The sequence below is a fragment of the Drosophila miranda genome, chromosome 4 (assembly GCF_003369915.1).
Source record: "Drosophila miranda strain MSH22 chromosome 4, D.miranda_PacBio2.1, whole genome shotgun sequence".
NCBI lineage: Eukaryota > Metazoa > Arthropoda > Insecta > Diptera > Drosophilidae > Drosophila > Drosophila miranda.
This window is the reverse complement of record NC_046677.1, coordinates 19,236,628-19,247,948: the sequence shown is the minus strand read 5'-3', so window position 1 is coordinate 19,247,948 and position 11,321 is coordinate 19,236,628. Positions and strand designations below refer to the sequence as shown.

Below are 11,321 nucleotides of genomic sequence, written 5' to 3'. Positions count from 1 at the left end.
GCAGGATTGAATGGAAATAGTCAGCCGGCACTCAGAGTTGTCACATTAATTCTTTTAAAAATAAAGACTTCTTACAATCAATCTGCCCAATCAGCAGTACGAATCGTCTAAAAGTAACAATACACCTAAAGCTAAAAGCTAATGGGCTCCATTAAATTATTAACGCACGATCTAGCCTTTCTTTGGACTACAAGGTCTACCTACCCTGCAAGTCCATTTGAAAACCAATAAAGACTGTGGCACCCAAAGAAGAACGCAAGCAGATGGAACATTGGAATCATACAGCAATGTAAGATCCTGAGAAATATCATTGGGTCAAAATGGTGCGGTCTAGAGGAAAACATTCTCAGAGATGTAGAAGTTATACCGTAAAAGTTGAGATGGCGCCGCTACCACATGAAGCTGTCTTTATCGCAACGATTTCCAGCTCAGAAAATCACCATTAGAGCCCTGGAACTCTCAAGCCCTGATTTTTAGCTAAGACATTATTATTTGATTTGTTAATTTTATTTGTTAGCCTCCTACTACAGAAGATTCAATAAATAAAAGCCCCGTTCGTGATCACCTTTATTTCCCGTTTAACCTTTTCCATCCATTCAGCTGATGTGTTTCTAATTATGGTCTCATTCTGCCGCCGGTATATGTATGTAGGAGGATGTATGCATTGCTTTCCTTCCAGTTCATCTCAGCGACTTTTACCAAGCTTATAGTCATAGATAAATCAGTGTTTTAAAATCGGATAGCTTTGTAAAATATGTACACACGTAGCTACACATACCTAGCTACCATAGAAAAGATAGAAAACGGGATTTTTCTCATTTCAAAGTTATCCTAGAACTGTTCGGCAGTGAAAGTCTTAAAATTTGTACACATGGTGGGTGGTAGCATACAAGTAACTTTCATATATTTATGTGCCTATGTTCGTAACATTGCAAACCACCCTCTTCGAGAGAAAGAGCATGCTCTTAGTAGGAGAGAAAATCAGAATGTTTCGCAGAATAAGTTGACCGTTGTATATTTTTTTATTTTAGTATAAAATAAAATAAAGCACAAAAGTATTATACGTGCATTTTAAATGTGTAATTATAATAGAATCCCTATAAATCAAATTAATAACACGGTAAAAAAGAAAACAATTTGGCACCCCTATTTCGATGTCATGTATTTACATGTCCGTATGGATGTATGTGCAAATAAATTTCGGTTACTTATAATTCCACGCAATCACTGGTCAACTATATTTTAATTTTTCCAACACTTGATACACCGTTATTTAGGCCATTCATCAATTAGGGATAAATAAATAAGTCAATCTGAGTGCGTTAATCACATGTAAATATGTATTTTACTAAAACGTACGCGTATGTAAATACATAAGTGTACAAGGATACAATTATTGTGATGATGATGACAACGAAAAGGTCATTACATTAAAAAATGGAAGAAAGGAAATGATGTAAATTCAACCTAAAAGTTTACACTATACATACATATATACATATTTACATAATATATGTATATTCCAATATTTATCAGTGCATAGCTAAAAAATTACAATTTATTTGTATAGTTCATTAAAGAATACATTTTTAACTCGTAAAGTTCCGGATATTAAAGTGATTTTCGTCTTCCTAAAAATATGTATACTTTAAAATTTCGTACTCGTCTCTATGGTTAACGGTGTTTGTGCAGTGTTTTACGCGAATGTCGCCTAGAGTACTTCAACTTGGATTTTATTACATATACATATATACATATGTAGATCGTATAAATACATTAAAGTAAGTACAATGTGTATTTACGTGAACTATATATACCATTGCATTAAGTTAAATTTACTCAAAAGGTGAACGGCGCCAAGTAATTTTTTAGTAATATATCCAGATGTAATACATGCGTGTGTACATATGCATGCATACTTTATTTGCCAGGTACATATATATGTAGAAGTATCACGTCATTTGAGGACGGATTTAAAAATATTAGTCCTTGTTTTGTTCCAATCTAAGGCGGCTGGACTAATATCCGCTCCTCCCCCTTCCTTGTACTGTTTTTTTATCTTCTAGCTCATTTGCTTTGCCTTTGCTGCTAATCAAAATCATTGGAAAATCATTGGAAATCCTTTTTGTAAACAGAAGCAGAATAGTCCACGCACAATGGGCCTTAGCCGCAATTAGTTGGCCAAAACCAAAACGTGAATGTGTGCTATGAATAAATATGAAAATTGTCTAGTAATTTCAAAAAGAAAATTTTAAAGGAAATCGGATTTGTTTATGAGTTATGAAACATCAAAGTTTATATACACATACTGCATCCCTCAGCCTGCGACAGCCCTTTTTGCCCGTTTTTGAGCGAGGTTCAGTGAATTAGGTGCTCAAATCGCTCCACAGGCCCACGGTGCCCGGTGCCACGGCACGGTGACACGGGTCACTTGCTAATTAACTAAGCAAAATGTGAAATACATTTTGATCTGTGAGATTTGTTTGTATCTATGAGATTAGTGTGCATCTTCTTGAAATTGATTTTTTCTATTTTTACTAAGCCATTTCGACCAGTGTGCGCTGGCTAATAGGCCCTAACACTCACAACGTCAGCCCGGCTTACCAGAACCTCAGTCGATCTCTCAATAAGTGGTGAGAGTTGCGAACGCTTCCTCACAAAACCAAACAAAAATTTAACATGTGTTGTATCTAAACGTATAGTTGCATCGTATAGTGTATCTAAATAGTTCTGAATGGCATCTAAATTTATATGAAAAATGTGGCATAGTTAATACAATGGATTAAGAGAAATAATTTTCGCGATGTAATAAATATGGCTTTCATACAAGGAAACTTTGAAATGATTACATAAAACGATTACTATTTATTTTTTACTAATCACTCAATTTTTTTATTATTCCTTTTAGGATGAATTCTACAACTGTATCATGATAGTTTAGATTTCGCGGATATTTCTTTGAAAGCAATAAACATGAAGGGATTCTTGGAAAAATATACTCAAAATCACAGTTAACACAGGCAAGAAACTTTTTGTTAAGTTGATCGAATTCTAATTACATTTTTAAATATCCAAAAATGGAGTCTCCCATGTTCCAAATGGAGGAGATTCTTGCATCCCCGAATCCTTGAAGTATATGTAATAAAAAAACAAGAAACAAAGTTGGGGTTTTCGCCTGAGTTTCCGATCAGGACCCTCATAAATAGCTACTACATATTGATGGTCTTCAGCCAACAAATTATATATTTTTACAAATACTTATTTTTTTTAAAGCTCTGTACTTTCTTGCCCTTTTGAACTCGGGTCGGTCGACCTCGGCAAACATCCCAAAATTGTGTTCAATCTCTTTACATGTGCGGCAAGCTCTCATCCTAGTTCAACTTGCTTCTCCACATCTTCTGAAGAATTATCTCTTCCCTTGTTAATGTTGGTCCGTTTTAACCAAGAGGATTGGAACATTGTACGATCACAGATAGCACAATGCGCTTTAAAGACTCTGATTGTTCCCCATCTGTATGACTCGGTACTGACCACAGTGCATACATCGGACATGTCACGGTAGACTCCAGAGATTGTGTTCGAAATTGGTAAGCTAAAGTTAGGTCGGTCGACGTTTGTGAGCTCATGTCGCGGTAGAGACCAGAACACTCAACTGTACTCGAATGCGTTCAGAGATCTTGAGAATGCAGCGGGTCTAGGGGGCCTTCGGAATATTGCATGCCTCACGGTAGGTCGCAAGAAGCGCACCTTGACTACTGGTCTGTGCTTGTGTAGGTGTTCTGGGTACGAACCATGGAGCACAGGAGTTTTGGGAGGTGTTAAGGTACTCTCAAACAGAGCCCGATACCCGTCTTACAATGTCTTCGTTTATCTCCGTGCGGTTCACTGCTTTTACTCTATGAGCAAATGCCCGGTTGCCCGGTCTCGTCCCGACTGTCCTGCGTCCGCCCTCGAGCCTTGATTAAGCTTTCGGGCAGGTCCCGTAATTTCGCAATAAAAATTCTCTCCGAGTGTTTTCACACTCCCTCTTTAGTTGGCGGTGCACACGGACGGGAACTACCTCCATTGGACACTCGACCATAGTTCATTACCTGGATCTCTCCCACCAGTCGTTTGGGTAGCGTCCGTCCCAGTGGTGTGCATGTGGACGGTGTGGCACCCGACGGCAAAGTCGTTTATCTCTGAGGCATCTCCTTTATTCGCTGAAGTCGTACCAGAAGCTTCTTTGGACAGGGACAGCTTCCCGACGCTGTGGCGTTGCTGGACTTAGCCATTCTCTTCTCTGTAGGTTACAGTGCCGGCTTTGATAGGCGCTGGCGCCTTGGCCGTTGGCCGAGGCTATGGAAAATATTTCCTTTCCACCCGGCTTTCTGCATTGAGATCTTTGGTTCGCTCGCTGTTTTAATTATAATTTGTAAAATATTTAACGATTTATTTAAAGGTTAATAAATGTATGAACTTTAACTGTTTAAGCTATATTAGACTATCCTAAGATATAACACATGCATATGTAATTTTTTAATATCCTTTTCCTTTGTCTTTCAGTAATTTGTTCTGCCCATTCGTGTTCAAACAAATGGTGGTGACAAAAACCTTTTATTAATGGCAATTGTAAATATAGACAACTAAGTAGTAAGTCGTTGAATAATATAAACTTTCGGGTTGTATATGTCATAATTCACAGATCTGTATTTCTGAAGTCTTCCCTGCCCAAAATCGCGTTTCTAAAACACCGTCATTCAAGATCTGACTTTACATTTTAAAAATGCACACAAATGTTAGTGCAGATCGTGGTGGATCATGGAGATTACCACCAGATGAAACATTACAGGTGCAAGACCCGAAGCAGAAAGATCAAGACATTGATCTCGATGAAGGACATAACTGGCGAAGTATAATCTTTTCATTGCTCGTGATTAGTTTTGTAATAGCTGGTATTATTACTGCAATATATTTATTGGGGTACGTTTATTCATATTTATTTGTCATTAGTACAACGTATCAATCTATTTCGACTGGTTTTTGTTTTATTAGATATGTGGATGAGCTTTTATATTGGTCAGGCCGCAGAATGATTTTAGATGAATACTTACAAGGAGAATTGACACCAACTAGATTACAGCCGTCATGGGTAACACCTCAAAAGTATGTATTTCAAGCCGACGACGGAGGGCTTGCTATTTTGGATACAGCAACGAACTTAATAAACATCTTAGTAACAAATCACACGCTTCGTCAATTGAATGTACGTGGATATCAGTGCTCACATGACCTTAAATATGTGTTATTTAAGCATAATGTAAAGAAAGTAAGCAATTCATTTCAAATTATAGTAACGGCAAGCTAATAATTAAACACAAATTGATCTTAGACTTTTCAGAAGTCGTTTACTGCATTTTACACAATTTATGATGTAGAAAATGATCACCATATGCCTGTCAAATTAAAAGGCTCATTAAAGGTGCAAAGAACGCGACTTCAATATGCAGCATGGCTCGGTAACACGACTACAATAATATTTGTAGCAGACAATGATATATTCTTACGACAATCGCCTTTAACTGAAGAGGACATTAGGATAACGACTTCAGGATGCGAAAACAATATCTATAATGGTGTTCCTGATTGGCTTTACCAAGGTAATTATTGAGCACTTTTTAGTTGATAATTCAGTGATGGGGTATCCGTTTAAAGCACGTTTAAAGCAACCTACATTTTGTATGGGCAAAAAAGAAACTTTGAAATTGCACTAAAAAATAACCATGTCCCTTATTTTTCGAAAGTCAAATTTCAACACGCATACTCTGTATTTTTGAAGCTTTAATATCCTAAGAATTGCCAATCTTATCGAAAATTGAATAATTTATCAGATTACATTATTTTTCTTTTGAAAATCGCGAGTAAACGGCTTCTAAAACCGGCTTTAAAACCGAAAATTTTTTGCTGTGCGAACACTTAAGACCGGCACTCGAATTAATTTATTTCAATATTTTCCGTTACAGAGGAAATATTTACAATTCCGGAAGCGATTTGGTCGTCCGCTGATGGAACCCATTTCATGTTTGCTTTATTTAATGACACACAAGTTGGAATGATGACGTATCCGTGGCTATCGTCTGGAGCCTTGTTTGCTGGATCCGGCATGTCGTCAGGCAGTTATTTTCCAGAAACCAAAAATGTTAGGTATCCAACGCCAGGCACTGTCAATCCAGAAGTTCAGTTATGGGTTGTCGACATTACCAACTTTGGTTCCATAGAAAAGGTTGAATTGAGACCCCCTCAATCTCTTAATGGACAGTAAGCTTGAAAATGTACTAATCTTCGTTCAAGCATTTACAAATATCTGTATTTATTTTAACAAAAGGGACTATTACCTAACGTCAGCAGGTTGGGTATCTGATAGCAATCGCCAGGTATCTGTGGTCTACATGGGACGATCTCAAAACTATAGTGTGATCACTACATGTTCTAAACTACAAAACTGGAGTTGTTTAGAAGTAAGTAACGTATTTTTAACTGAAATTATTATACAACAAATTTAATGGATAATAAAAATATTAAGATTCACTCCGAACGTGCTCCCGAAGATGAATGGTTAGATATATTTCCTCACCCGATTTTTTCGTCGGATGGCAACAGCTTTTTACTACTCGCGAGTATTCAAGAGTCTGGCCATGATCATTTTACGCATATAAAACACATAACAATATCGCAGCAAAGAATTTCTGTTATCTCTCATGGTAGATATGAGGTATGGTATACAAGCCATGTACCCAAATAAACTTAGTAATTTATTCATACATTTCATTTCAGGTAATAAAAATACTGTGTTGGGATACGATAAATCATATAGTATACTATTTGGCTACTCAAGATAAGAAGCCGGGTCAAAGACATTTATATACTGTTAAAGATCCAATACATGATGATACAAGAAAGTATGAAAGCTCTTTGTTAAAGCGTTATTTTACTTTTACAACATTTTTCTTCAATAGAACCGAGCCACAATGTATTACTTGTGATTTAGGCGAGGCCCTCTGGAGCAGTCGGTATTACTATATAAACTGTTCACATTTTGACGCCTTTATTACTCCGTCACTAGGCGTGGCAACAAGCTATGGAATTGAGTTCTACATTTTGGAATGCCAAGGTCCTGGACTACCAGTATCGGGAGTTCACATGCATAAGACTCACAGTTTAGTCAAAATTTTATATGACACGCGGCCATTTTATACAGAGAAACTTCAAAAACTCGCACTACCAATCCAGCGATCATTTGAAATCCCCTTGCCACATGGAAGCCGAGCTCAGGTTCAATTGCTGCTGCCACCCAGCTGGAGAGAAGAACTACGGGACGCTGCATTTCCTGTTGTTGTCGAAGTGTATGCAATTTGAAAATTTTATTTAGGGAAACTAATATATTCTAATCATGGATCATCATCATGGAAAATATTATTTTATTTTTGTTTTAAGATTTAATTGTTTTTTCTAAATTTCTGTGAGTTTTGTGTTGGGATTTGATTTATTATAGCTTCTTTAAAAAGCTAATGATGGGTGGATGAGTCTTACTTGCCGCCCCCTAAATAAAATGTATTCTTGATCAGCAATAGCATCCTAGTCGACAATCTGTCTGTCTATCTGTCCGTTCTTTTTTCTGAATTCATGTAACCTTTGATACAACCCCTTCTTGCTGCAAGCAGTCTGTCGGGGCCGAAAATTGCAATATAGTCGTCAAAAGAAGATTCTGTCGAGATTGGCTAAATATCAACACGATCAGAAACACTATAATCGTATTACTTTTTTATATAGCTACCATACAGAGCGATCTGTTCAGAGAAAACACTTTTAACTACATTAAACCATATGATAATCAGAATTTTAAGTATAATGGTCAAGGAATATTATCCGAAAGGAATCTTAATCTTATCTTATATCTTATAAAGACGAGCGTAAAATAATAACTTTTGTATTTTTTAGAAATGGTCGACCCGGCTCAGTATCAGTTTCCGAAAAGTTTAGAATAGATTGGGGAACATATATGTCTTCGAGAAATGATGTTATTTATGTCCGCCTAGATGTTAGAGGCGCAAAAGGTCAAAGCAAAAAATCTCTATATCGTCATTTGGGAGGAGTCGAAGTGGTAGATCAGATCTCTGTCCTAAGGTTAGTAGCTAATGAAAATAAGCTTTCCAAATTGTACATACATTTTTTTCCATTTAAGATACCTGCTAGATACCATTAGTTTCCTAGATGAAACCCGAGTTGGTATATGGGGCTGGGGCTATGGGGGCTATGTTACCTCAATGGTTCTTGGCACGCAGCAGGATGTGTTTAAGTGTGGAGTTTCGGTATCCCCTATTGCAGATTGGCTTTATTACAGTAAGAAAAACCAAACTATACAGGCCAAGAAACTATAAAATATTCTCCAATTAGATTCGGCGTTTACTGAGCGTGTTCTGGGACTGCCTGCTGAAAACTATAAAGGATACGTTGAAGCTGATGCAACGCAGCGTGCTCGTCTCATAAAATCAAACTCTTTTTTTTTGATTCACGGCTTGGCCGACTCAACCGCTCCATATGTGCATGGAGTGCAGCTAGCTAAATCATTAACAGACGCAAATATTCTGTATCGGTACCAGGTGAGATTTTTAACACATTACTATTATTATACAAGAGATTGATTTTTCCTAAAATACACATACTTTTCAGACTTATGCTGATGAAGGTCACGACTTAAATGGAGTACTTGAGCATGTATATTCATCTATGGAGCATTATTTTGCAGAGTGTTTAAGCTTGGATCCGGATGACACAAAACCTGACATAGATCAAAATATGGTTCCAGCCGAGTAAAAAGTAATAATAGAATATGTAAATAAATTAGTATTAACGATTCACGGACTCATAGCTAAGGAATACAAAACTTTGAAGGTCGTGACAATATTGAATTTAATCGGAAACGAAAATTTTGCTTTAGTCCGTCTAAAACATCTCAATAGATATTTATATATTCAATTAACGGCTTTTTGGTTCTTCCATTATACCATGTAAAACAAGGATGAGGCCAGAGATTTAGATATTAATATATTTTATTGGTATGTTTTAGGAAACGTTATCTTTGGACATGTTTGTAAAACTTTAACTTTACTTTTGTAACCTTTATATTGTTCTTTACACAAAGTACTCCTACATTAATAGCGCGGTTCAACTAAGAAGATATTCTCAAAAAATACCAACTTTAATGTTAGAATCGACGTTCCTGCTTGCCTGTTAATTTGTCGTTCAATTGAAAACAAAGCAGCTTAAAGACTAGTACTTAAATATTCTGGGGGTGCGAAATCTCCATGTTTCTCTTGATATACATATTCTATATGTTATATGTATGTACATTGTACATACATATAAACATCGCCGTGTCGAGAGAAATTTGCAGCCCAGCAGGCGTTAAGATTTAGGCGGCGCCACATTTTTTAACAAAAGATAATTTATTTGAATACATAAGAAAAATGACAATGCCAGTGTCACAATTAAAACTAAAATGAATTAAATTTTACAGAATTTAATTAAGCATTTTCTAGCTTTTAAAGAAGTAAAATCACCTCCCTTTTTCATATTTAGAGATTCTGTTATAGGTTAGGTTAGGTATATAGGGCTGCTAGGCCGCAGTCGAGATAACTTGGAGGCAGATCTGCCCATTGTGATGCCCATACTTGTCATGTGATGGTGTCCTCTAATCAGGGAGGTTTTTTAAACCATCCCGAGGCCTCAATAAAGAGTACCAGTTTCCCCAGCGGCACGGTCGCCAGGCTGTCCAGGTCATCGAAGACGGCTCCTCCGACTATACGATGTCGCCTTCCCATAAGAGCGGGTAAGCTACAGAAGAGATACAGAGGAGGTGCACCTCCGGTAGTAGATGGGATTATACAATCAATTGAAAAAAAACTGAGACTAATAAGTCTCTCCTGCAACATCGAAGCAAACTCAAATTTTTTGTAATTTGGTGTTAAATCAAAATTATGAATAAATGCAGAATTTCAAAATGAACAAATTTTTTCAAAACTTTCGCTTAAAGCGTGAAATTTTTATTCTTGCACTCACTTGTTGACAGTTCTGGACTTAAATTGACTTAAGCAGCATACATATTTAAAGTCTAAATTCATTGCATGCTTTTAAAGATTATTCTCAGGCTCGGATATAATGTTAAGACCTGTTTAAATATCAGAATACTGAGAAAAGGGTAAATATTTGATGTATGTATGCCGCGATTTTTCAAGAAGTTCCATTTTTATCATTACAAATTGTAAACATAATAATGTATGCTTTTGAATAAAATGAAAACATTTGCAAACTTTTTTGGTATGACCTTTGACAATATCGTCTAAATTTCTTATTTTAATGTTATTGGATCTTCCACGGGATGCATAGTTTTTATTTCACGAAATTTACCAAACATCCCATTAAGGCTCATGAGGTATTCCTGGGTCCCGGAATTTTTGAAGAAGGAGATGTATGGCATGGAGATAAGGACAGTACCAAATGAAAAAAACAAAATTGTTGTTTACATTTTTTTATTTTATTCAAAAAATACTTTATTATGTTTATTCTTCGCGATCCAAGCCGAAGCGTTACGAGAAGTTCGTTGATCGCTGTAGTGCCTAGCGCAACTACGAAAGACATGCATACAACTTGAGCGCAATGCCATCTGCGCTATTATAACTATAAACTATGCGTTGCCCAAACAAAGACGGCAGCTGCCCTAAGGTTTTGCTGTTCCGATAATTTCCCAGTTATTCCCCCATAGTGGAGTATAGGTATGAAAATATCTTGCACAAAAAATATGTGTTTATCAAGTTGGTTTAATGTTTTAAATTATTTAAATCAGATTCTTTGTAGATACAGATTTATATATGTAAATATCGGCTGTGCAGGAAGGTGCAATGGCTCGATGATATACCAGAAGTCAAGCCTTGCAAAACAGATCAAAGCATCGGCATTACTCCAAGAGAATGCCAAAGAAATAAGCGGAGTAAGCGTCCCTCTAATGCTTATCGGGGACTCGGCATTTAGGTTTTCTAAAAAGCTGATGAAACCTTACCCGTTTCCACAGTCGCCTCTTTGGAACAGCGCATGTTTAACTACAACCTTTCCAAAGCTAGGCGAGTGGTGGAAAATGCGTTTGGCCATTTAAAAGCCAGATTTCGAATAATCGGAAAAGGTCTTGATAGCCACCACAAAAATAATAGCGCCATAATAATGAGCTGTTGTATTTTACACATTTTTCGATATTTTGTTCTGCAGTCGTTCTTAGCAACGTCTGCTAA

General features: G+C 36.6%; 1 protein-coding gene across 2 annotated transcripts; it reads left to right on the top strand.

Moving 5' to 3' along the window:
- The first annotated feature begins 1,596 nt into the window (after window positions 1-1,596).
- LOC108161318 (inactive dipeptidyl peptidase 10) lies at window positions 1,597-10,348 on the top strand. 2 transcript variants are annotated; one of them, XM_017295544.2, is made up of 14 exons: window positions 1,597-1,781; window positions 4,546-4,611; window positions 4,685-4,962; window positions 5,035-5,308; window positions 5,372-5,639; window positions 6,003-6,297; window positions 6,365-6,497; window positions 6,563-6,751; window positions 6,814-6,938; window positions 6,996-7,382; window positions 7,978-8,163; window positions 8,222-8,379; window positions 8,434-8,639; window positions 8,710-10,348. In XM_017295544.2, exons 3-14 carry the CDS (start codon window positions 4,766-4,768, stop codon window positions 8,851-8,853), a joined length of 2,562 nt encoding a protein of 853 aa, XP_017151033.2. In that variant the 5' UTR covers window positions 1,597-1,781; window positions 4,546-4,611; window positions 4,685-4,765; the 3' UTR covers window positions 8,854-10,348. The 2 variants fall into 2 exon arrangements, with proteins under 2 accessions (XP_017151033.2, XP_033248961.1); XM_033393070.1 differs by having other exon boundaries at window positions 4,546-4,632.
- The last annotated feature ends 973 nt before the right edge of the window (window positions 10,349-11,321 follow it).